The 25865-nt window shown below is 34.9% G+C and overlaps 2 protein-coding genes and 2 long non-coding RNA genes across 27 annotated transcripts in view; 1 reads left to right on the forward strand and 3 right to left on the reverse strand.

The window, feature by feature from the left end:
* The window catches only part of LOC147491409 (stromal processing peptidase, chloroplastic-like), a 29734-nt gene extending 20016 nt beyond the window's left edge, over window positions 1-9718 (reverse strand). Inside the window, exons 1-7 of one of the 6 annotated variants that reach the window (XM_086565420.1) lie at window positions 9592-9718; window positions 8899-9126; window positions 8694-8821; window positions 8151-8277; window positions 7788-7902; window positions 7034-7256; window positions 6698-6933 (exon numbers count right to left, since the gene is read on the reverse strand). In XM_086565420.1, coding sequence (XP_086421546.1) covers window positions 7127-7256; window positions 7788-7902; window positions 8151-8277; window positions 8694-8732 — 411 coding nt within the window. In that variant the 5' untranslated portion in view covers window positions 8733-8821; window positions 8899-9126; window positions 9592-9718 and the 3' untranslated portion in view covers window positions 6698-6933; window positions 7034-7126. Of the gene's footprint in view, window positions 1-6697; window positions 6934-7033; window positions 7257-7787; window positions 7903-8150; window positions 8278-8693; window positions 9127-9591 lie in introns of those variants that run through there. The other 5 variants (XM_086565417.1, XM_086565419.1, XM_086565418.1 and 2 more) reach the window with 5 other exon arrangements.
* LOC147491411 (uncharacterized) lies at window positions 3872-6510 on the reverse strand. Its single transcript, XR_015198298.1, has 3 exons — window positions 5792-6510; window positions 4669-4816; window positions 3872-4135 (listed from the first exon to the last, which is right to left on the reverse strand). It is a non-coding gene; the product is annotated as an uncharacterized LOC147491411 (long non-coding RNA).
* LOC147491412 (uncharacterized) lies at window positions 9592-11105 on the forward strand. Its single transcript, XR_015198311.1, has 2 exons — window positions 9592-9661; window positions 9728-11105. It is a non-coding gene; the product is annotated as an uncharacterized LOC147491412 (long non-coding RNA).
* Window positions 11106-12272: 1167 nt separating this feature from the next.
* Window positions 12273-25712, reverse strand: LOC147491413 (stromal processing peptidase, chloroplastic-like). Of its 19 annotated transcripts, none has more exons than XM_086565416.1 (11): window positions 25386-25708; window positions 24774-24832; window positions 23793-23840; window positions 23310-23407; window positions 22456-22550; window positions 21868-22169; window positions 20628-20729; window positions 19767-19901; window positions 18980-19206; window positions 18538-18741; window positions 15584-17065 (listed from the first exon to the last, which is right to left on the reverse strand). In XM_086565416.1, the coding sequence occupies exons 6-10, from the start codon at window positions 21877-21879 to the stop codon at window positions 18552-18554; spliced, it is 666 nt and encodes a 221-aa protein (XP_086421542.1). In that variant the 5' UTR covers window positions 21880-22169; window positions 22456-22550; window positions 23310-23407; window positions 23793-23840; window positions 24774-24832; window positions 25386-25708; the 3' UTR covers window positions 15584-17065; window positions 18538-18551. The 19 variants fall into 19 exon arrangements, 12 of the variants coding, with proteins under 12 accessions (XP_086421533.1, XP_086421534.1, XP_086421542.1 ...); XM_086565415.1 differs by lacking the exon at window positions 15584-17065 and adding an exon at window positions 18328-18414 and having other exon boundaries at window positions 22362-22550; XR_015198288.1 differs by lacking the exons at window positions 15584-17065; window positions 21868-22169; window positions 22456-22550; window positions 23310-23407; window positions 23793-23840 and adding exons at window positions 12273-12654; window positions 12746-12841; window positions 13119-13178; window positions 13574-13840 and having other exon boundaries at window positions 24634-24832; window positions 25430-25712.
* Between the last annotated feature and the right edge of the window lie 153 nt (window positions 25713-25865).

Here is a 25865-nt window from a genome sequence, read left to right on the forward strand (position 1 = left end):
CACAAACAAAAAAGAAAAATAGTAGTAGGTAGAACTAGGAACTTCTCTCTCTCTATCTAAAATTCTTAATGGTAGCAGTTAGAGCCTACTGTATTTTAGTATATGTCTTCTGTCAAAAATGTAAAGCAACTTGTTTGAGTTGCACAACTGCCAAGCAATCCACGCACATACTACTTGAGCTCAATTAACAGCTCGTAGTTACCAAAAAAAAACAGCTCGTAGACGCCTAGACCATTCTGGTGTGGCTATTGCAGCGGCCATACAGACCACTATAGGGTATTAACGAAGTCATCGGAGGATGCAAATGCAAATTTACCATTCCTCAATTTGTTGGTACCTAAATCCTGTCAGTTCATGGTTGCAAGTTCATGTCTTACTAGTTCTATAACTGACTTGTGGTTCTGGTTCCAAGAGGGGAATGCTGCATATTGATTGGTAGGCGAGTGCTTGACACAAGACGAGTCTTGCACTTATATTGCTGCCGAAGCAGCCTCGGCAGCTGTCAAGCGCAAAATTTTCCGCTATGTGCATATAAATTATTAATTATAAGAGTTGTTTGCATCAAATCTATATCTATTTCTATATATATCTTAATATTAACAGGGAGTGACTCTCAAGGATAAAAATGCTGAAAAAGTAACTCTCAATAACACTTTTTTATTTTTGTGACTCTCAAGGACTGGGTAGATGAAAGTTCAAGTATACCCCTGACGCAAAATAAAAAACAGATTGGGTAGATGAAATGTCAAGTATACCCCTGACGCAAAATAATTAACTGCCCGGTCCAAACGAAACGACCTGGTGTATTTAGTATGAACATTGATTGGGTATGAACATTCAATGTTCAGAGTCCTTTGGGTATGAATATTCAATGTTTACAGTCCTTGGATATGAATATTGATTGGGTATGAACATTCAATGTTCATAGTCCTTTGAGTATGAATATTCAATGTTTACAGTCCTTGGGTATGAATATTGATTGGGTATGAACATTTAATGTTCATAGTCTTTTAGATATGAACATTCGATGTTTATAGTGAACATTCAATGTTCATAGTCTTTGGGTATGAACATTGATTGGGTATGAACATTCAATGTTCATAATCCTTTGGGTATGAACATTCGATGTTCATGATCCTTGGTCCTTTGGGTATGAACATTTAATGTTCATAGTCTTTGGGTATGAACATTGATTGGGTATGAACATTGAATATAGTCATTTTGGTATGAACATTTAATGTTCATACATCAATATATTGTATAAGGTACATTCACCTATTTGGATATGAACAATCATTGTTTATACACCAGCAGAAGGTATGAACACTCATTGTTCATAGTAAAATGACAGAAAGAGTAAAATTGGAAAATATTTATTTTAAATCCGGAACATTTGTCCTTGAGGGTTATTTTCACGAAAGGGTATAACTGACATTTAAAAAAAGTAAAATGGTCGGGCCAACTTATTTTGTCTTTGAAGGTTACAAAATTTGAAATCGTGGGTTTGTGAGTTACTAATTGTTAGAATTTGTCCTTGTGAGTTACTCACCAAAAACCGTGTCCTCTAGACTTCATTTTCTCCAAAATTGGGTGTTAGGCCCAATTTTTTGTAATATTAAAGCTCTCACAAGGGGTATTTTTCGAGCTCTATTAAAATTTTACGTCATCTCCTATTAAAACGAGAATTTCTCTCCTATTTGAAAAATGGGAATTCCTTTTCTTTTATAACGAGAATTCGTATCTTATTAAAACAAATTCTAACACTTTTAATTAAAGCAGAAATCCTTCTTTTATTAAAACAAAATCTCTTTTCCAATTGAAAAAACGGGTTTTTAAAACTTAATTTAAAAAACTTCATTTAAAACAATTTGTTAAAAAATTAAAATGGGTTATCGACTAAAACGGTAGTCAATGGGTTAGAAAAAAATCTAAATGTTTTCAAAAGAGCCGGTGCGTATGCACGGGCCTACAAGCTAGTCTTAATATTAAAGCTCCCACAAGGTGTATTTTTCTAACTCTCTTAAAATTCCACATCATCAACTCCTACTAAAACGGGAATTCCTCTCATATTAAAAGGAGAAATTTTAGCACTTCTAATTAAAACGGGAATCTTTATCCTATTATTATAATGAAAAATTTTCCCTTATAGAAAAAGAAAAATCTAACACTTTTAATTAAAACGAGAATCATTCTCTTATTAAAAATGAAAATCACACTTTTAAATTAAAACGTGATTCCTCCTCCACTTAAAAAATGGGTTTTTAAAACTTAATTAAACCAATTTATTAGGAAATTAAAACGGGTTAGCGACAAAAACAGGAATCCCAATTTGTTGTAAAATTTATATATGTATAGTTATGATTGTTGAACAAATTTTTAAAAGAGTCGGTGCGTATGCACGGGTCTACTTTCTAGTCTTAATATTAAAGCTCCCACATGAGGTATTTTTTGAGCTCTATTAAAATTCCACATCATCATCTCCTATTAAAACGAGAAATCATTTCCTATTGATTTTTTTACGCACTTCTAATTAAAACAAGAATCATTCTACTATTAAAACAAAAATTCTTCATATATTAGAAAAAAGAAATTCTAGATTAAAATATGAATCATTCTATTATTAAAACATGAATCATTCTCTTATTAAAACGGTATCTATCCCCCGGTTAAAAAATGAGTTTTTAAAACTTAATTAAAATAATTTGTTGAGAAATTAAAACGAGTTAGTGACGAAAACATGAATAATGATTTGTTAGAATATATATATATATATATATATATATATATATATATATATATATATATATATATATATATATATAGGGTTTAGGGTTCATAACATAGTTAGTTAGTTAGTTAGCTAGTTAGTTAGTTAGTTACGATTGTTGAGCAAGTTTTTAAAAGAGCTCGTGCGTATGTACGGGTCTATTTTCTAATCATAACATTAAAGCTCCCACAAGGGGTGTTTTTCGAGCTCTATTAAAATTCCACATCATCTCCTATTAAAACAGAAATTTCTCTCCTATTTGAAAAACGGAAATTCTTCTCCTATTATAACGGGAATTCTTCTCCTATTAAAATAAATTATAACACTTCTAATTAAAACGGAAATTTTTCTCCTATTAAAATCAGAATTCTTCTCATATTGAAAATTAAGGAAAAATCTGGAAATCATTCTCCTATTAAAACATAATCTCTCTCCCAATTGAAAAAACAAATTTTTAAAACTTGATTTAAAATAATTTGTTATAAAATTAAAACGAATTAGCGACTAAAACGGTAGTCCAATTTTCTAAAAAAAATCTAAATGTTTTCAAAGTAGTCGATGCCATATGCATGGGCCTACAAATTATATATAGTTAGTTAGTTAGTTAGTTAGTTACAATTGTTGAACAAGTTTTTAAAAGAGCTCGTGCGTATGCACGGTCTATTTTCTAATCATAACATTAAAGCTCCCACAAGGGGTATTTTTCGAGCTCTATTAAAATTCCACATTATCTCCTATTAAAACAGAAATTTTTCTCCTATTTGAAAAACGGAAATTCTTCTCCTATTAAAATAAATTATAACACTTCTAATTAAAACGAAAATTTTTCTCCTATTAAAATCAGAATTCCTCTCCTATTGAAAATTAAGGGAAAATCTGGAAATCATTCTCCTATTAAAACATAATCTCTCTCCCGATTGAAAAAACAAATTTTTAAAACTTGATTTAAAATAATTTGTTATAAAATTAAAACGAATTAGCGACTAAAATAGTAGTCCAATTTTCTAAAAAAAATCTAAATGTTTTCAAAGTAGCCGGTGCCATATGTACGGGCCTACATATGAGTTTGCTTCGAAGTTCGGATACAATGCTGAATTGATGATATTGGTTTAGAGAACTGATTTCTTTCTATTAATTTAAATGAAATATATACCGGTGAAGGGCTTATTTATGGTACAGCTGCGGGCCATACATGGGTAGCCAACACATCATCCTTCATCGGACTTTATTCGATCAAATAACAAATAGAATGAAGAATTATATAAAAAAACATTATAAAGCTTTGACCACGAACAAGGATTATGACCGCTTTTGCCTTCCTCAGATATCTCAGAGCAAATCCTCCACTCTACTTTCCTAGGCCGAGTCCTGCACTTAGAAACAGCTATCAGGAGATATAGCACCCACTTTGTTTTATATACTGGTATGCATGTCAGGATTCTATGTACACATACACAATTCTGGCCATTAGTACCTTATAATGAAATCGAAATTTTTGCAATATTCTGAGTACACCCATATAAAATAATTACTAAACATTTGAAACCAAAAGTGTATTTCGGAGATTAGGAATTGAAATATATTTCCTCTATTATTGTCTTGTCTGACTTTCCCTTCTCTCTGAATCCTCATTCTTCCTCTTCTTTCAACTCTATCTCCCTCATTTATTCATTTCTCCTTAGTGTGCTTAACCCCCCAAGTCCTATTCCACTAGGGCATGACAGATTCTATGTACACATACACAATTCTGCAATATTCTGAGTACACCCATATAAAATAATTACTACAAATTCTGGAAAAAAAGAAATGTATGTACTTACAAATTCCTACAGGGAGCTACTAAATACATACATGAACATTCTATGCACTAACAAATGTCTATGAGACTATGAGAAGCTTACCTCTCCGTGTTGGAAGGCTGATTTCCTCCAAATGCCATGTTAGTGTTACAAAACTGAGATCATGTCGTGGGCCTTGTCATTGTTGATAGACCATGCCCAATGGGAACTCCGGGATGTACACTATCCGATTCTAACTCTTCCAAGGATTCTGGACAGTAGAAACAAATGCATAGATGAGAATGGGTTCAGGAAAATCCCAATCAAATTTGACACTAGCGGAAAAGAGGGAAAAAAATTGCCACAAAGAGAGAACGAACAAATAATGTTTCACATTTCAAGCAGATCAAGTCACCCAGATCATTTTCCATAAGTGCAACTGTATTTCAAACTTAAGAGAGGTCCAGGATGCTATGTGTATAAGACCTTGTCTATTTATCGCTTATATAGGATTAGTAAACTGAGAGAAACAGCTCACCGCTGTGCACTCGAATTTTACTCTACATAAAACTAAAACCCACAATCCTTGCTCGTATTTGATAATTTCAAATAGCAAATACCAAGCCCAATCAGCTGAATATATGATGGCAATTGGTGATAGATTACCTGAATTTGGTAGATGAATGGATCGTGCAATGTACTAGCCCTGTTCGTTAACAATAACAATTTTCAAGATATTAAGGGGGTGTTTGTTTTTTGATACTTAGAAGTGCTTACTTATTATTCTCAATGTAAGTGGTGGACCACTTTTTTTTTTCGAGTGTTTGTTTTTCAGCTACCTATAAGTAGTAGACCCTTTATTTTGGTATATTTTGCTACTTAGAAGTGCCAAAAGCCCAAAAGTGTAAGTGGGAAAACTTGACTTACAGAAACTTATAAAACTTATAAGTAGTAAGCACTTAAGTAGCAAAAAAACACAAATTGCTAAAATTTAACATCTCTTGAAATAAGTGGGAGAAATTAAGTCAAATTTGGGTGACTTATTTGTAAGATTACCAAAATTTGAAGTGGCTGGTTTTAAGTTCAGACTTCAGAACAATTTCACTCAGTTCACCAAACATTCATTCGAACTTTCAGTTCAGTCAGTTCAACATTCATATATTGAATTCAGAACTCAAAGTTTTATCCAATGATGGCTAAGCTAAAGAGATGCAACTCTGTAGCTGTTAGTGGAAACAGATCTTACCAGGAATGGTTTCGCCTGCCTGAGACCCAGCGACTCCAATGCATGAAAACAAAGAATCCTCATCTACCTTCAAGAATTCATATGCAAGGTATACATCCTCGATTGTAGCAACTTCGTAAAGTAAAGGCATTTCTTTAATGAACACTATATCCTGGTATAAGTGCACAAACGTGTTTTCAAACAGATCAGTGACAATAAGTATGGCAGGCAAACTAAATTTTATACTTTCTTCATTTTACAATCTATGCTACTAAGCTACCAGATGCCAGCTAGTTTAGTCAGTAGAGTTTGTGGGAATAACAAAGGCAAAGGGGGGAGCACGAAGGATGGATGGTTGAAGTGGAGGTCGACTAATGAACTCCAACCAAGTTGAGAAAGCAAGTTTTGTAAAGATGATAGCAACAATGGAGGATAAGTTTTAGCAACCAAGAAACACGTCCACAGACTTGGGTAGCAGAGATGAGATGGTGGAGTGGAGTGCATCGAAGATAGCCCCAATAGGTGATCAACCAAGAATAAGTAGAGCTAGGATTCGCTCGTGAACAGGACCAACCTACCAAAGAGATGACCAGATGGGATAGTTGAGATCGTGAGAGATATAACATTACCACAATAAACATAATTGAGTGGATGAATAGGTTCAGGCCTAGAATATAAACTATAAAGTAAGCAGCATCTGAGCCTCATCAAGTAGATTATATCTTTCAATCGATGGATTGTCCTTAGAACAGTGCAAAACATGAATCCAAATAAACACAATAAAGAGCATTGGATATCTCCTATACCTTCCTTGGTTTCAAGTGGCTTCATGTCTCATCAGAAGAGTTTCAGCTTCATTCTCATCAGAAGAGTGCAACATTTGCAAGAGAAGCAATGTGAGAGTATATCTCTATTGATATAAGGACCAAAAGACCTAGCGGATTCAAACACAATGCTCAACGATTAGAAAAGAAAATTTTGATCAGTCCTTAATTTGGAAGCTACCATCCCCTACAGAACTGAAACTAGTATCACATAAGGGATGGAGAAAAGACTTCCCGAGTGGATGGAGAAAAACTAACCCTGTCCAATTCCCTCTGGGCGATCTTGTTGCTATGCAGACCTCTAAGAAAGTTCTTGCACGCATCAACAGCTTTGTAGACCTGAAATTAAGACCAGGCCTTAGAAATAGTAGTGAAGTGAAAAAAGAAAAATGGAAATGGGTATAATATAACAATGTTATGAATTGCAATAAGTGCAAACCTTGGCAGGAGTTGATGTTTACCGATACCACATACCACCCAAGCTTCAGCCTATCAAACAGGCTCAATTCAAAGGACACATCATACGTTAATCCTAAAGAATCTCAAACTGTTGTAAACAGCCTGCGCAGCAAACAAGGCATTTTAAATAATCAACAGTAATAATAAACCACAGGGGCTTGCGTAACTTGTTCCAAAGACGTTTTTGACAATAATTACAGTTCCTGCACATTTATACAGTTCCAATGAATTGGGGAAAGAATACAAAAAGAGAAAAAGAAAAAGAAAATTCATACAACCATATTCAAATGTTGTGAAAAGATAAGGACCCAATTAATTCTACTTTGTCATTTTCAATTGCAATTTGTTTATTATGAAACAGCAGAGAAGATTTCTAAAAAGCAATTTGTAAAAACATCTCTGTCACCCTAACTGGATGCTGATAAAATGACAGACTAAAGGAAGTTCACTGCATATTTCTCTCAATTGAAACAGTAAAGAACATGTTCTAACTTCAATAGGCTTCCACAGGACTAAATAAATACTCTCATTGTAGTCTTACAAGGCAGTGTTGGTATAATTAGTACTTTCAGTAGCTAAACGTAAGCTACATAAAGTAAAAGAATCACCAAAAGGTTTAAATAGCTTAATCTAATGAGAAAATGTTCTAGAACTTACACTCGTGTACAAGTCTATTACCATGGCCATACTAATAGACACTAAAAAAACTTAACATTTTTAGCTGCAGTGGTTACCGAGAATTTATGATCTCTGCCAACAGCCCCAATGTGATGCCGAAGAATAATGGATGACCACTAAGATTTATTTGTAAATCATTCTTGAGCAAGTCACTGGAATTCAATGGTTCATCTGTAAAGCAACCAAAGGGTTTTTAAGCTTTTAAGAATATGATAGAAGTTGTCTTTGCTGGGAACAAATTTGATTTCTTCAAAGCCCAAAGCAAAACAACAAAGTCCATCAGTAACATCTAATGAACTCAATGATTCATCTTACATACTTAGAAGACGACAGTTGGTCGTCCACAACCAATGTCTCCTACCGATCCAAAAAAAGAAAAAGAAAAAAACAGTATCTCCTGGATGTGAGTAGTAGCTTACCATTTCCACGCAAACTACTGTTTACAGAATCAAAAAGATCTAGTCCGTTAGTTGTAAAGCCACAACGGTTTGGTGCCGGTTCAGCAATATAAGCACATGCCCTCTCATCAGTATCTTTCAAGAATACCTGGCAATTAAAAAAGTTATCCTGATATAACAATAAAGAAATTACCCCGAGACCACAATAACACCATGTAGTTCTTTGGAATTCGAACCGTTGAACATATGAGTTGTTAGAGTTCTACAGGACAGTTGGGACATTTCCCACCAAAGGGTCCCCACGACCCAAATATTTTTATGTTTCTATCATGTAAACCTTACTATTTTCCTATATAAAGATGCGTGAGAGAAGGCTGAAATCAATCAAGGGCCATACTCTCTTTTTTTCCAAAATTTATTCTTCATTAACATTAATATAATTTTACTTGAACATACGACAACCATGCTTCTTCAGAGATTCAGAATATGACAACGATGCTAATAATTTTTTTTTTATATAATTAATGCTAATAAATATTAATTATACTAGCTCCGGTTTCTTACTTGTTGAGACTGAAGATCAGATGGTGAAGGTCGAAACATGATTGGATCGAATCCATGCACTTGCTCAGCACTTCTCCTCGCGGTAATTGTCCCCAGATAATCCAGAATGCAAGATTCAATTTCATCCTCTGTAAAATCTCCCACAATACTCACATGAAAGAAGCAACAAAGGGGAATATATAGTTTTGAGATGTTTCTGAGATACCTCCATATTATCACCGAAAAATTGATTCATGACAGCACTTTTCACAGTCTGTAGCGATAAGTTCTCTAATGACTGTGGTGTAGGCTCAACAAACCGCTCATCTCCATTCAACATTGCTACCATGAGCTTGTGAACAGTTGATCGTTCTAAGCTTTTAGGAATGGACCGATAATATGATAAATATAGTTGTCTCGCTCTATCAAATGCATCATCCAGCCAAACACTATGCTGCAGAGCAATGATAGGCATTATAAGGAGCAACACAACAGCATATGCTAATTTCGTCAAATAAACAAAATGCGTCCAAAGTGTGTACGTGTATAAGAGCCTCGAATGATTACTCAAAACAAGTAGAAAGTTTAATCGTCAGTTTAGATAGACGCTGCCAATTGTGCACCTTTGAATGATTTAAGGTGTGCTTGGCTTTCTCAAAGGAAATATGGAGGTTGACACTGGATTTTAAAAAGTCCAGATGGTGTATATATTATGTAATAGATTATGTGTATATATTCATGGTGACTTTTTTGCATTGTCTTATGCAGGTATAATTTAATGGCGTCTTCCATATACATCTTAAACACGATATAAACAAGAAGGAATTAAAAAGTAACTCATGGCATGTGTGAGGGACAGAAGATGTTATCAAATAAAAGTACTAATAACAGTCAGAAGTTATTAATTGAATCATCTTACCTCAAGTACCATATGAAGTAGTTGGAAAGCGAAATTCCATACAAATAAACTCCAGAGAGCAATTAATGAGGTGGAAATGTAATAACATGAGAATTGAAAGAGCATTCCTCAACCACTAGAACAGAGGATCATGAAGATGGAAATGTAATAACATGAGAATTGAAAGAGCATTCCTCAACCACTAGAACAGAGGATCCATTTACGGCAGTAGTGATCACTAAGAAGATTAATCTCAAATAAGAGATGTATCTCTAATTTGGAGTTTGAATGGAAGATATCTAAGATAATATCGAGGCATTTTGTAGTATGGAATTTCTAAACCCTTTCGTATTCTGCCTTTTTGAATATGGGAAGGAAAGGAATGCGAAGACTTTGGGCAAACTTGAGATGAGAAAAGGGCCATCAAGCCAGGGGTAGGAGTGTGACCAAATTCAGCATGGTTGGTGAGCTTCTCCTGTTGACTGTTGCAATGTCTGTAAAGCTCGCCAGAACATCTCAGAATCTTTTAATTCTTGAAACACCATTTTTATGTTCCATTTTCACTGCAAGAAGCTAGTAGTTCTGACAAAGAATTCGTTATTCCATGGAAATTCATTATTCATAATTAAGAAGTGTTTTGTTGAAACCCCACACACATGGCAACTCATTCACCTCGTCAATTCATGTGGTTTGTCTCATGAGAAAGCTGTTTCTGCATCAACATGATCTCCAAAATCATCCAAAAGTACCCCTCACTGCGACAAAACCCTTAAACCCAAACTCCATTTTTTCTTTCTGGCCCTGACCTTGCCAATGCCATTTCAAAAAAAAACCCAAATATATTGCATCTAAGTTTAGAGAAGAGAATCATACCATCCATTGCTTTCCTTAAAGGTATCATTCGTACAGACACTGATGTCATAACCGTGATTAAACGCACCCAACATCGAGCTCATGGTGTACCCGATTCCAATATTGTGAACCTATTACTATTAAGCACTGCCACAGTTTTGAAGACTAAACGACTCAGAGCGATTGTCAAGGAAGCGAAGAAAATGAAGTTGAATCCTTCACATGGTATATTTGTTAGAGCGGTTTCTGTTCTGTCATGCTTGAGCAAATCATCGTGGAATGCAAAATGTGAGATATATAAAAGAAGGAGATACTCATGGCATTCAGACAGCATCCTGGCTGTCTGATGATACCAGAGAAGAATATAATGAGCACTATGGAGTATTTTGTGAACAAGTTACGAATTTCCAAGTACCCACAGTTTCTGAACTTAAGTTTGGAGAAGAGGATTATTCCGAGGACCTCAGCTATCAAAGTTTTAGTCTCAAATGGTGTTGTTAAGAAAACTCACAGCATACATAGAGTGTTAAGAGTGACTGATAAAGTCTTCTTGGATGAGTTTGTGATACCAGGGAAAGATGAATGTTCTGTAACTACCATTTTTGTTATGAACAAAGGTCGTGATGAAGTATTTTGTAAAACTCTGATTGCCAAGGAGGCGAGAAGCTATACTTGTTTTTACTTGTTCGGTTGTTCCTATTTGCTGTTTTATATTTCTTTAGATTACCTACTATATTCCTTTTCCTGGTTTTCTTGGAGAAGATTCTTCACTGATGGACAAGTGTATATCCACTCTTTTACATCTTAGAGCTGTGAAAACGAGGCGTCATTCTAGCAGTTAGCCCACTGCCCACACTTTATCTTTCTGGTAGGATTTGTGCTTGTTTGAGGATTATGATTATTCAGTCACAGTCATGCATGAGTGCATGACTAGAAGAATCTATCTTTGGAAATTTTAAGCATATACAATGCAACGTATTGTCTAACTGGTAGCGTAATTTTCTTTTATGTATTGGGATCAATCGGGTGCTGTGGGGTATTTTTAGTTTGCTAAAGCAAACAATAAGACAATTAGTAACAAAGCATTGTTGCAATTGAGAGGAATAAAATGAAGAATGGACTACTTTTTTAACATGCCATCTTTGGTTCCATAATGAAAAATCGTTAATGGTAATGTCCTTGCAGGAAATTTCGCCAGAAATTCCACCATTTGAAACTACCTTTGGGAACCCTTTTGACACAGTCATCAGCAGCAGTGTTTACCTGTCGGTCACCAAGGATTTAAAGCTGTCTATTGGAACTGGTTGGTTTAAAAGCTCTTCCTGCATTCTTCTTAGCGTCGGTGACTGGTAGCATACTAGCATTAGCAATCTTTGGTTTGTAAAGGTTGTTACCTTTTGGTTTCATTGTTATGTTTTAAATGTTTGGGCTTTACCTGTGTTTTTGGATTAAGCTTTACAAAATTCTTAGAGTCAACTACTAAACTGGCCTGGTCCATTTTAAAGTGTGGTGTTTTTAGTTTTATATGTGTCTTTCATTTTGTAACACGTTGAGTGAGTGGGTAAGTAGTCATTTAAAAAACCAAAAACATGTTGAGTGGATGTGATCTGGTAAATGTTCGAATAGTTTATCAGTTTATCTGAAGCCCTTTGTCCTTCATCCCCAAACCAAACGGTTAATTTCCTGCCAAAACCCAATCTCCAAGTCAATGGCATCAATCTAGACATATTCCATCCCACTCACTCAATAGATTTCAATCTCTGTTCTTACAGAGAAAATAACAACACTCAATTTTTTTCTTTAGTTTTGTTCATTTGTTAAATTATTTTTTCTAGATTCAATTTAATGTAGAAAACACTACTTTTGGGTGCAGCAACATTAGTGTTATAAATAGGGTACCTTATAAAATAAGTCGTTTCATTAAGATTTATACAATATAATCATGTGATTTATTTGGTAAGAGGAGATAGAGCCTCCAGAATCTGATAAAAGTAACCGTCAGAGCACAAACCACCTCTTGGGTATCCCGACTGTTTGTCACAGGCTTGTTATCGTTTGCTTCGACAAACTGTTAGTTGGCCGGGTGCATCTTTTACAATGTGCCACTTGATAGAGAACTGAGAGAAGCATCCATTCCACTTATATATCTTGTTGCTAGTACTCTACAGTCTTGTTAAAATCAACTGGACCCACCATCAATGCGAGACCCACAAATTGCCCACTGATGTTTACCTGAAAATTAGAGAAGAGACCTAATTAAACCAAAATGTTGAACATGGAACGTAGGAAGTTGTCCTTAGAATATGAAGCACATGACAATCACCAGACTTTTCCTGAGCCTCCTGGCATCTAGCATCCAACTTCTTATTTCCATTGGTAGTGTTGGCCCACACACTGTACTTGATGCTATGGATATATTCTGTAAAGATAGCCAGGAGAAGGGCCGATGCCAACAGACCGAAATAAAGAAATGTTATATAGGTTGGTGTTATATCCTAAACAGTCGGGATGTATGGTTCAAATACGGGTTGGTGTTATACCAACTTGTACAGACCCTTACAGACTCGTGTTTAACGAACATACTATCAGCAAAAAAAACAAACATACTATTATTTAAATAATTCTAACCAATTACTCTGACACTTCCTCTTGCAGTTAGACTTACACTTATCAAACATTCAACAAACCCAACATACCCATGTTAGTACAAACTTGTGGAGACATACATCAGGTATAAGTCTGCTACAACGTATCTCCTGTCCAAAGCATAAATACTAACATAAGGTGCTGCAACATAAACTGAAAGCCATGCAGTACTTTGAACATTCAATCACTTATTTTTTTGAAAAGAATCGTCATTTATCTAGCCATCACTAAAACCACTTAATATTCCTGCATCGAGTAACTACTCGCCCTAATAAAAACATTCTACTGGTGTTGGACATTTTTCTACATGATACAGTGGTAGCATGTTTTTAAAATAAAATTTAGATATCAGAAAACAGACATTGCGAGTGTACAAAGAATTAACACTTATCGAGAGTTGTCCAGTTCTTTATCACAAAAAAGATCTAAAAAGTCTATTGTAAGTGGTCTTAATGCCAAATAAAAACTCGTAATGTAACAAAACATTTTCCAAAAAAATACTTACTGGGATTTATAAGTTGAGTAGATAGTGATCTAGCAGTCATAATGAAATACTTGTAGAGAAAAGCTAAATCAATGCAACACACGATGGTCACTTGGCCATAAACCATGGAGCAAAAGGAGAATGGCATCGGTACGTAAAATTTGAATTGGTAATTGCTTGAAAAGTTCTACGTGTGTCGAATTTAATATGTGTGATCATATATAGTTGGTACTTGGTTCTCCTCCCCAGGTGCAACGCTCTTTTATTATCACAGTCAAGCCTAATAACCTGCAAAAAAGTAACATTCAATCCAATAAATAATACAACCATTCATGTCTAAAGAAAGTATATGAGAAACATTTAAGTTTTGAAAAGTGGAAATATATGAAACCATTATTAGATTAAACCAAAGATATTTCCATCAGTAAGAAAACATATTGCTTCGTTTAATTAAAAAACAACCCCGTAGAGACATAGACTATAAACGCCAAAACATTAGTGATTCTTAAGGACCATGGACCAATTGGTTTACTAACTATAAGGGATGAGTAATGTTAACTTCTATATATTAGTTCACCAAGAAGTTCCAAGCAAAGACTTCTTAAATGCTTCGATCAAGCATGTCTTGATACCCCTAAAAAGAATCCAAAGCATCTTGATTTTAATTGGTCTCCTAAACTACAATGTTCGTGATACAAAAGAAAATCAAACTCAATTGTTTGGATCCCAAATATGAACTCACGAACATTAATGGAATGTGACTTCAAGGCCTGCAAGTTGTTGAACTTATGATTAGATGCTAAACGAACATGGTCATAGATTCGTAGTAAAAGAAAGGCTCTCGCACTGTGCATTTGACATAGCGGTAATCACAATGTAGTACAAATGAGGATATGATGAAGGACATGTTACAAAACTTAATCAATAAAATTGAGACTTATAAATTTCAGTACTGTAATATAACGTATAACTCTACTAATATACTAAGAATTATACAGTCCTTATGAAACATATGAACATCTAAGGAATTGAGCACATAAGAGTAAAACAACACAACAATAGGAGAATAATACATATAGTTAGAATTCACGAATATTGAAGGAAAAATAATAATAGCATGATATTCAAAGAACATAATGTCAAAATACTAAATATTGTTTACTTCATACCTACAAATGGAGTATGTTACTTGAAATCTAACTATCCAAATCTCGATAACGCCACCATAGCTTTTGAAACTATGTTTTATGTTTGTACATTATGATATAAAGCTAAACTCGCATTCTCCAAATAACAAAAAAATGACTTGAAGATTATTCAGGGGAAAGGTCTAGGTCTACATTGCTTAATGAGGTTATTAGGTGCAAGCCAATCAACTGCAGAATTATGCTCTCATCTTGTCCAAAAGTGCAGTCTTATACAAATGGTAGTGTTGTACAAAAGTGTTTGAGATGTCGAACGCATAAAAATGTGTCCTGCACAAATTCTAATTATGTATCTTGAGAAACTAATATTGCATATAACTGAATAAATTGTAAGACAAACCGATAGACACAATTGAGAGCTATTAAACACGGAAAGAAATAAGACCGTTCAAAGTCCTCACTTTGTTTTCCATGACTTGGGGCACGATCAACTACATAAGACCTATCTCCACCCTGCTTCAAGCACTCTATCTCGGGCTTCAACATTTGAGGCGGGTGACCTAAAAAAGATGCCATATTCCAAGAAGTTCATAACTGTACCATGCTAATGTAATCATCACATTCTTGACCCATTTCGAGTCTTCATTAGTTTTAGCATGGTACAGCTTATGAACTAATGGTACTCTTTCATATGGTTTTAAGAACACTATAGATTCTTTGTCACTTGACTCTGAGAAATCAATGTCTAAATTCGAAAGGAAAGGAACACCACGATTGGGTGGTTCAAATTTCTTGTCCCATTGACATGGATAATCTCTTCAATCTGCCACTAAACAAAGAAGACACAGATTGAGATTTTTAAAAAAAATGAATAAAATTAAGGCAAGACATTTCAACAAACAATTCAAACGGCAATTAATTAAAACTAAACGTGAAAATTTAATGTGAAATAAGAGAAGAATGGATTACAGTGGAAACTTTGCTAGTTAATATTGCGGTGGCATAAACGTAGAAGAACTCCAATGTTCCCCATTTAACAACACAAAATTCCCTTTTCAATGGAAAATGATTCACATCCATTACCCAAAACAATTCTTACAAAAAGAAATCTCTAACAAAAAAATACAATAAGAATAACTCAAAATTTAATATATATCTCAATATATTCCTTGTAAGAATAGTGAAAAATAGATTACTAAAAAAAACCTTACGAATCAATGGACTGGCGAATTGTGAATATATTTTTCGTTGATGAAAATTGCTTCCTTTTCCTTCGTTAATGAGAGACCTCTTCATTTTGTTGAGGTTGAGAACTCGTGGGTTTTGGCTTTTGGGTGTTTTTATTTATTTGGTTAATAATAGTCCAAGATTTTTTGGGTTTTTAGGATTCCTAGTTGAAGTCGAAGGTTTTTTTTTTTTTTTTTTTTTAATATTCAAATTTTGTGTTTGAATAATTAATAGTTATCGCGAATTGGTTTAAAAATTGGGCGTGTAATTGTTTTGTTTTTATTATATGTATCTCGAGAACATGTAACAAATCTCAAGCAAATCCAACATTTGATAAAATTTGTAGTAGACTCACAAATAATCAAAATATTGTTCTGACTTTTAATTAACTTTGTGTACCCACTTAAAAATTGTGATGATGTGCGCGCCCTGAAATCCTTTATGAGCATTTTCGCCCACTGTGCATTAATAGATTTAGATGAGATTTTTTTTTACCAATCCGGGCATAGTCACTCTTTAGATGTTTAGTACTAGGGTATGCCCGTGCTTACAGCTCGCGAGACCTCGACACGCCTGCGGTGCTACCCCGACAGCTCGTCGCGCCAGGCCAGCCCAATTGCCCATTATCCATAAACTCAATTGATCCATAACATCAATTGGTCCAGCCAATTGTGCAATACCATGTCAAATTTTGAGGCCCAACAGTTTATGGCTAGCTCAACAGTTTACAAGCCCAGCCGCAATTGTTGATTTTTGGCTGGACTGATTTTTGAATAGATCTCATGGTATTGATTGCACTCAACAAAATTGCACAAACCCTCCAAACACTTGGATCTGCCAAGTCATATTTTTGTAAGAATGATTACCTACCATTGGATGGGGTCTTTTGGGCCCCACACTTCTCTATTTTATTAGTGAGAAGATAACCATAGGACATTTAAAGCCTTGCGTCATAATGTATATGTTCTTGAGGCTGCTCCACTCATTGCCAATTGACTCTGAGTCGTTGCATAGTTTTGAGTGTCACCAATACCAATGTATGAATCGGTTTACAAGAGCGAAATGTTTGTAGGTTGACGAACTTTGCAATGCATTCAGAAAGAACCATTTCGCGAGCAAGGATTCATTGTTGCTTGAAATCCTATGGATAAGATGGATTGAGATTTAGAAGGATTCATTTGTATACCGCTTGAAATTCTATAAATTATCGAAAAAAAAAAAGAAATTCTATGAATAAGATGGATTGAGATTTAGGTCTAGCACAAAAGGCAAAACTGTCAATACCATGGTGACTCATGAACTCCACCACAGCCAACTTTCTCTATACCTTTTTGTGATTGGACTTCCATGGTTATACATCCGCCTTCAATTTCTCAAGTTACATTTTACTAAGATCACCTGATGCTGCAAAAAAATCATAAACCATTTGTCTTCCCTTGGTATACACTGAAAAGCTCGGGAATTTTACCTTCAAATTTGGTGACATACTTCCTCAAAAAATCCTTCTCAGAAATACGTAACAAAGTAGCCAATTTGAAATCTTCCACAACAATACCATTTGTGATTAAAAATTTAAAACTCGTATTACTGATAACCTCGGAATAGTCCTCTTCTCCAAACTGTATAATAGAACCACAGGGGTCTTAGAAATTAGTAGCGGATCATAACCCATCTTGTTCACAAGAAATTCCATGGTGCTCATTATATTCTTCTCGGATATCTCCATGCACATAGGCTGAAGTCTGAATGCAGTGCTTACCTCCTTCTCAGACCAACCCCACCTCTTATAAATCTCACACTTTGCTTCCCAGGATGATTTGCTAAAGGATGACAATACATGGACTGCCATAACAAATTCAAATTTTGAAGGGTCGAACTCCCTTTTCTTAGTTTCCTCGACACTCCTATTAAACAAATCACTATTCAACAATGAGCTACCATTTAACAATAACAGCTTCGAAATAATTGAATCTGGTACGCCATGAGTTCGCAGCAGCGCAATGTTGGGTACAAGCCGTTTTTGTGGATCTTGATCAAGAATCTTTGTTGTGCGTCTAATCACAGTTTTGACATCGGTTTCTGAATGAACAACACCTTTCAGGAAAGCAATGGATGGTTTAATTTTGTTCTCTCAGCTGAAGTATAAGATGTTTGGGTCTTTTGAAATGACTTGGGCAAGGTCAGGGCCAGAAAGACCAATAGAATTGAAAAAAAAAAAGTTTGGGTTTAAGGGGGTTTTATCGACGTTGGTGATACATAGTTTTCAACAATTGACAGAGTTTTAACACTTTTGATAGAAGTATGTAATTGAGTACTTTAAGTTCACTAGATCCACAAGAGCTTATGAAGAAAAAGTCAAGTGTTTACAAGGTCTGATTCCTCGTGCATTGACACAAAACCAAATAGAAGTAAAAAAGAAACATAACTCAAGATCCAAGAATGGATTATGGTTGTATTTATTTTATTTAGTAAAATAGAGAACAATGCTGCCTAAAAATCAAAATCCACAAAATATAACAAAACAACAAAGACAAAATCAAAGAAACAAGGACCAGAACTATGGTACTATAGCTTCCCGACAAAGAAAACGGTAATGTTCATGAGGAAGCATACCTCTGGTTCAGGTTCTATAGGTTCCTCCAAACCAGCTCCAATAGCAGCTGTGATTTCATCAGGTGAAATCTTAAAATCAGTTTCACCAACTCCATCAATATGCACTCTTTTGGGAACACAGGCAACAATGGCTGCAGGAAGAGGTGCAGTAGGTTTTCCAAAGTCAGAGATAAATTCCAGCACTTCTGCACCAGCAGAATTGACCTACAGAAGATCAAACTTTACAGTATTAGAGAGATGAATATGTTTATTGTTCACCATGAAAATCTCAAATGCCAAGTTACATGCAGAATATGACCATTAGTTATGTTTAGCAAGAAGGAAGACGTGGATAACAATCATCTGGCAATTATATCTCACTGTAGCAAGGTTCAAACCCTTTGAATATGCCAGGATGACACACATAATAAATATTTTCTCGTTGAACATTATAAGGAAGCACCTCTTCAAAAGTGTAACTGTTTCAGTAACAGAAACTAAACATCCATGTCCCTGTCTTTGATCCATGACAGTGTGACCCAATGCATCGTTCTCCATGACAAAATCCAGATTATCCACAGATGAGACATTATCTATCATAGCTGCCAGATGTTCACTATCTTTTAATAGTGCATCCATGTACCGAGTCAATTCCCCTTTTGTAACTCCAAACTCTTTAAGCCTCCGAACCTACACACATACAAGAATGAATGATGCCTTACTCGTTGACTTAAGGCAGTGAACAGACGATACATCTACAAGAAAAGCCGTACAAATTCTTTTACCATAAATTTCAGCTAAGAAGTATGACCAAATCCGGTCAAGAAAATAATTCAAGGAATTTCTAATGTAATTTGATATTTTGATGCATAATATCGTTTACTTTTTGTAAGAGTTCTCTTACTTATAAATAAATAGAAAAACAGTTTCTTTTGCCAATTCACATAACTAACAGCTTTGAAAAATGGTTTCGATCAATCTATGAATTGAGAGTAACATCATTGCGCAGTTATAAATTTCAGATACTACTTCTGATCTGAGCATTTCAATGAGAGCTAAGCAACTGAGTCACCGAAATTGAACGTCACCCAGAACCATATTCTGTTTTTGGTTTCTTTTTTTCTTCCTGATAAGTACCAACGATCATAATTTATCTGCGGATTGTTTTCAACATACAATATTTGAAGAACACTCACTCAAACTAGCCACCTAAATCATAAGAACGGGTATAGAAAGCACAGAATGCAAACCTCGTGAACAGCGGCTTTAATTGCACTCCGCCAGTTCTTAGGTTCGGCAGTTACCGTAAGAGTAGTAACAGTACACCCTTCTCTTCCAGAATCACTATGATCCAACTCAATAGCCGTAAAAGGTGGATTTGAGCTCTGTTTGAGATATCAATCACTACACGTTAAACATAAGATATTGCAGTTTCTTCCTATACCGAATTAAACACAAATAGTACAGCACCTCTTAGACCTTCCCAACTAACCCTTTTATCATTGAGTAGGAAAGTGTCCAGAAAATACTTCTTAAGAAAACACTAAATATTCAGTCTCCTTCATTTAGGATACTAGGATAGCAATCAAACCCTAGAAGAAAAGTATGCGGTTATGAATTTTGTTACGTTTCACTTGTATGTATTAAACTCTGAAGTTCCAATGATGATGCAACACTATTCAAGTCTATTAACAAAAAATGAGGACCATGTACATCAGAGTGACGATCATACTTTAAGAACAGAGTCTGTGGCCCGGGTTAACTCAAAACAGCGTCTTGTTTATTTCCTTAAGAAAACGTTTTAATGAGAAATCCATTTTCAGCAGATATAAGCCCTCAACAGTTACATCCATAGCATCCCCATCGGCACCCAGTTTGTGTGTGTGTGGCGTTTGCACTCCGCACGGACCGTGTATAAATAAGTACTCATGTTGGACAGGAACCAATAATTAAGGATGAAGACTTTGAACAATCAAAAGAAAGTAACTAGAGATGTCTGAATAATAACAAAGACTTGCGAAACTGTTGCGGATTGCATTGTGCACGGAGCAATAACATCAATGGACAACCAAGCACAAAAACAGAAAATCATGTATGATACAAGAATGCACCTTATATCTTGTGTTAATCCGGAAATGCAAAGCTGAAAGGAATATTCTCTTCATCAGAACAGTGCGCAAGTCTCCATATGTTTGGACCTTATTCACGGGAACCTGCAGAATATTCTCAACAAATAAGGCAAATAACAGATTCTAAATCACTTCCAGTCTTCCACATGTTCCGGTAAGTGATAAGTTTACATTCACGCAAGGCTATCAACACTCATCAAGGATTTTTTTTTTTTTTTTTTTTTTTTTTATTTTTTTTATTTGAGGAATAAAACAATAACAATCAAGCCAATGAAGTGTAAGGAGGTCAAGTGATTCACCACTAACAATTTGAACCCTGTGCCCAGGCTAAGTTGTGTCCTAACTTCTCGTATCAAGAGAATGCACATAATTAACCTTTCCAGAATAATTAAGGAACTACTCATTACAAAAACAGCTTACTAGCAGTATTAGATAAATTTACAGTTTTCTAACATATTTAATAAAACCAAAGAAAAGAAAATCAGTGATTTCTCTTTCATAACATCAGTACAACATTGAAGTTAGGTTTCTCATTCTCTAAACTCAATACTGATAACCAGTCGAAAATTATGTAAATCCATTGTCTACTCGGACTATTACGCAATTTTCTTATCTGCGCTGAACATAGCGTTAAGTCTGCCTCACCTCGGCATACGCCTCAAGGAGGCATCCGGATCATTTTCAGAAATCAGTAAACTCGTCCAACACTACCATACCCATTACTTTCCCTAAATTAATTTCAAATATTGATGTAGTAAATTAGGCATCTTTGATAGTAATACCTTGGTTTCAAGACCGCAAACATATTAGCTTAGACATATAAACCTTCAATGGAATAGTTTGGCAACACGTACACATCAAATAGGTTCAAAGTATTTGGAGAGACATTGAAAGAAATGATTCTATTGTGGAAATCGGAATATCACTTCACTATAGATGATGGCACCCCTTCTTCAATTCGAAATATAAAGAGAGGTTTCTCCCATGTTGTGAACAAATTTTCATCGAAAAGATAAATATTTTTTCTCTCTTATATTATATATATTCTTATATTATAAATATGAAGAATTACTTTTCTTATAATTTCGTACAATAATAAGTTTCGTACAATATATTCTTGTACTTTTCTTATAACATGTACCCCAACTGATGTGTGTAGCTGCATGCAGGATGCCATCTCAAAAAAGAAAAAGTAGTACACAGAAATTGATTCTCTTCATACCTTGCAGAACATATTGATGGAATTTTTTTGAAGCAACTCATGCTGGAAGATCTGTGGGGGATTATAAGCCTCACCAAATCCCGGGAGAGACCATCTGTGCTCAACAGGAGGACGGACGGCATGTCTCTCTCTTTTTTTATCATTTTAGGTTGATCCATAGAAGTAGATGACTTTTCATTTGGTAAATTTCCAGATAATCCCAATGGCAGTTTTGGAACAAGAAAGTTAGCCATGGCACCAAATGCACTGGGAGTGGGTACTGGGGCTTTCTCACTTTCTATGCCTGTTTGTCCGAACACAGCCTGCACGATACAACTTAGATTTTCAGTGATATCCTATAATGATCGCTGCTGAAATTTTCAGTAATATCCTATAAAGATCACTGCAACATACAAACATAACCATAATCACAATGTCTTTTCTCACAAGCAGATATCTAGTTTAAACTACTTGAACAAAAGAAAATGGGTAAATTCAACATAAGTAATCCATACTTCGATTCGATCAACTGTTTTGGTAATGTTGTCAATATCCCCCACTATGTATAAGGTAGCATTTGCTGGGAAATACCAACGCTCATGAAATCACCTTATTTTATCTGCATCCCACTTCTTAATTTGTTCTTCTAATCCAATAGGGAATCTTCTACTCAGATTGTTTTCTGAATGTAAATGCTGTAACAACTGCACACAAATCAACCAAAGGAAAACAATATAGTAACTACATAAGAAGTTGACCAATAAAGCACGAAACATTATAATAACTAAATAAGAATTTGACCAATAAAGCACAAATTATATGCACATCCCAATCAGAATCACAGTTGTCAATATCGTACGATACACGATACGTATCATACAACATGTACCATAACGAAAGCAAAGTGATATGCATCACACTACCATACCAAAAATTATAAGAATCACATGATACAAGTAGCGTATCATACAATACGATACGATACGATACGCGATATATCAAGCGAGACAGTTTATCACATTAAATCATGATTTTTTTTATAAACAAGTTTGAGTCATTTAGTTTTTAATTTTCCTTTCTAAGCGGCGGAAAGGCATCTAAGGTTTTAGTATTGATAACCAACGACCTAACGCAAAGATATCTTTACTTGCTCAACTAAGAGCTAGCCTAGACCTTTATGTATAATAATAATTTGCGTCTAGTAATTGAAAATGATGACATTTCTTACCATACATTATTAATTGTGTACATGATAAACCTTATATATGTTATCTTTGTCGATGAAACTTACAAACACATTGCACAAACACATATAAAACTATACAAATTTATCTCAAGTGCACCATACGATACACGATATGATTCAATACTCGATACACTAAAAATAAAATAAAGGAAGATATACGACTTGATAACTATGATCAAAATTTTAAAGGGGTCTACATTTAGATCATGCTACTCACCTGACAATCAACACGATACTCATCATCTGTAGTTCTGATAGGATTGCTCGTCTCTCCTTTTCTACCCAGGAAGCAAGAAATTTAGGGTGACATGCTATCTGTACTCACAAAAAGATACAAGTATACTTGATTAGAATTACCATTTTAACTTGTACTATTATACAAATAGGAGTATCTTTAGGAAATTTTGGAGAGGAAATAAATTTTTCATTAAAAGTAATCACTGAAAAGTACAACTGATAAATTTTTCATTAAAGAACTATATGACAGCACGAACGTCAACTTACTGTCAGTAGGATTATCTTTAAAACGGACGTCAGTAAGTTGAGATATTTGTGTTGATATATATTTATTGTATTCCTATATCATGTGTACTTTTTGGTGATTAAATATTACCAAAAACCTCAGAAGGCCATGTCAAGGTGATTAAACTTTAAACAGAAAACAACATCTTATGCGAATTGCTACAATATTTACACGTACCTCATTCAAAGCATCCAGAACGAAAGGAAGGAGATCCCCATCAGAATCCTGACAAACAAACATTGTATTTGATTCAAAAATATAATTATATATTTTAAATCAATGAAAGTATTACTACCTTTTCAAAATTTTAAAAACAAAAAAAAGATTAGATATGTAGTGATATGCCAAGAATACTTCTAGATCCTTTAGCTTTGGCAACACATACTTGAGTGTCTTTATCTATAAGAGAAGGCAACCATACTCTTAGCCTTGTCAAACACCTTATCACACTCACCAACACCTTTAGACATATACCAACCTATGTAACTTGGACCGCCATATTTCAAAAATAATAAATTGTCAGATATGTATCCACGATCTGTGTCGGACACATATTGTATGAGATATACATCAATTTTTGAAATTTCGCCATGTATCCATGTCGGAGACGGACACACCTATCCGTGTCAATGTAACTTAGATACCAACACACTTTAATCAGGGTATCTCATACACAGAATGATAGGACCAAGGTCTCTGACACCCTAGCATGTGACTACTCACTATAGGATATGATATTTCTTATTCAAAGAGAAATATGAAAAGTATTGACATATTTTGAGAAAACAATTACCAAATAGCCTTAAATACTAGAAAGATGGCAAAACAATAGTAACATGGCTGTCTCAAGATTTTAATTACGTGATTCAACTAAGTCTGACACATGGCACAATCCAAAACCTGCTACTAGCACCTGATACCAGGTTAACATTGTTTTACCAATAACTCAAACTAGAATTAGTACAGTTCCTTCAAATGTTTCATAGAAAATAAATCCGATCTGAAAAGCATAGAAAACCTTTGAGCTAGTAGGTGAATGGATATGAAACACCGTATGATGGAAATCTGTGTAAGCATTAGATCTTGCTCCAGTTCCAAGTAACTTTTCACGCTTCTTACTTCCTAAAAACGCCACATGTTCAATCATATGAGCAATACCTTGCTCATCATCTTCATCATCAATTGATCCAACATGAACTTCCATATGAGCCTCAAACCTGTACTCGACAGTGATAAATAAAAATTAGACAATGCCAAGTATAAGAACTTTCCCTCGTCCCTCGACACATTCAAGCAACTTCATGACATAGTGAATGATACATGCTCATATCATATGGGTGAAGATGATGTCCTGCTCATGGCAATCATCATAGCAAACAACCTTTATTTGGCACTTGTATCCATTTCCAAAAAGAAATGAAAAATTGGGTTGTCGATATTGCAAAAAAAATTGAATTTCACATCTGAGCTGGCTACAAAAGTTGGAAAAAATGTTGATAAGATGATGATCTCCAGGATGCAGTGTATTGTTTTTACAGGAAGTAGGAACATAAGATATTGAACCGAATATTTTTCCTCAATATATCGTAATAACCATTTACATTAACAATTCAAACAGACATGATTAGAAAGACGATAATATAGCTGATAAAGATCTAAGGAAGGTATTCAAAACATTGTCTCCAAACTATAAAGTTGCATAAAATTTCATGATTAATTCATTTCAACATGCAGCTCATGTCTTTTTAATTTGTAATGCACTACTCTCACCCATATTATCATGTAAACATAAAATAGTCACGCCGAAGAAAAACCTTTGTGGTGAAGATGCTCGAGGAGCAGCAAAGCAGAGACCAATCTTTAATCTTCAATCGCAAGTTGAAACCTTAGTCCCACATCGGGTGCTTGAATGTGTTTCTAACACTAAATAAGTCAATTTGTCACAATAAGTTTCGCCGAGCTGGGTAGCGCCTGCTTGTAACCTTAGTGGGGCATCAAATTTGATGGATTGTTAGGGGCGTGGGCCTATTAAGCGCGTAGTGATTCGACCCTGTATTTGCCGGGCCCACCCGAAAGGGGGCATTTACTGTGATGTACGAAATCTCTTAGACTATGCAGCGAGATGGGCACCTCGGTCCTAATTAAACAGTCAACATTTTTATTTGTTGAATTACTAATACATAGCCCCAGCCCAACCCAAGCCCGGTTAAAAACGCCCAACCAAACACGATCTACTATTCTTGTTGCCCC

This window comes from Coptis chinensis, chromosome 6, assembly GCF_015680905.1.
Source record: "Coptis chinensis isolate HL-2020 chromosome 6, ASM1568090v1, whole genome shotgun sequence".
NCBI lineage: Eukaryota > Viridiplantae > Streptophyta > Magnoliopsida > Ranunculales > Ranunculaceae > Coptis > Coptis chinensis.

What these genes read in the sequence shown, in the direction of transcription:
- LOC147491413 (XM_086565407.1), bottom strand. Translation starts at nt 24,819, where the DNA reads ATGGAAGTTCATGTTGGATCAATTGATGATGAAGATGATGAGCAAGGT. An exon ending in ATTCACCTACTAGCTCAAAG is followed by an intron (nt 20,730 to 24,633) that starts GTTTTCTATGCT and finishes AATATTCTGCAG; the next exon opens with GTTCCCGTGAATAAGGTCCA. An exon ending in TTAAAGCCGCTGTTCACGAG is followed by an intron (nt 19,207 to 19,766) that starts GTTTGCATTCTG and finishes GTATGTGTGTAG; the next exon opens with GTTCGGAGGCTTAAAGAGTT.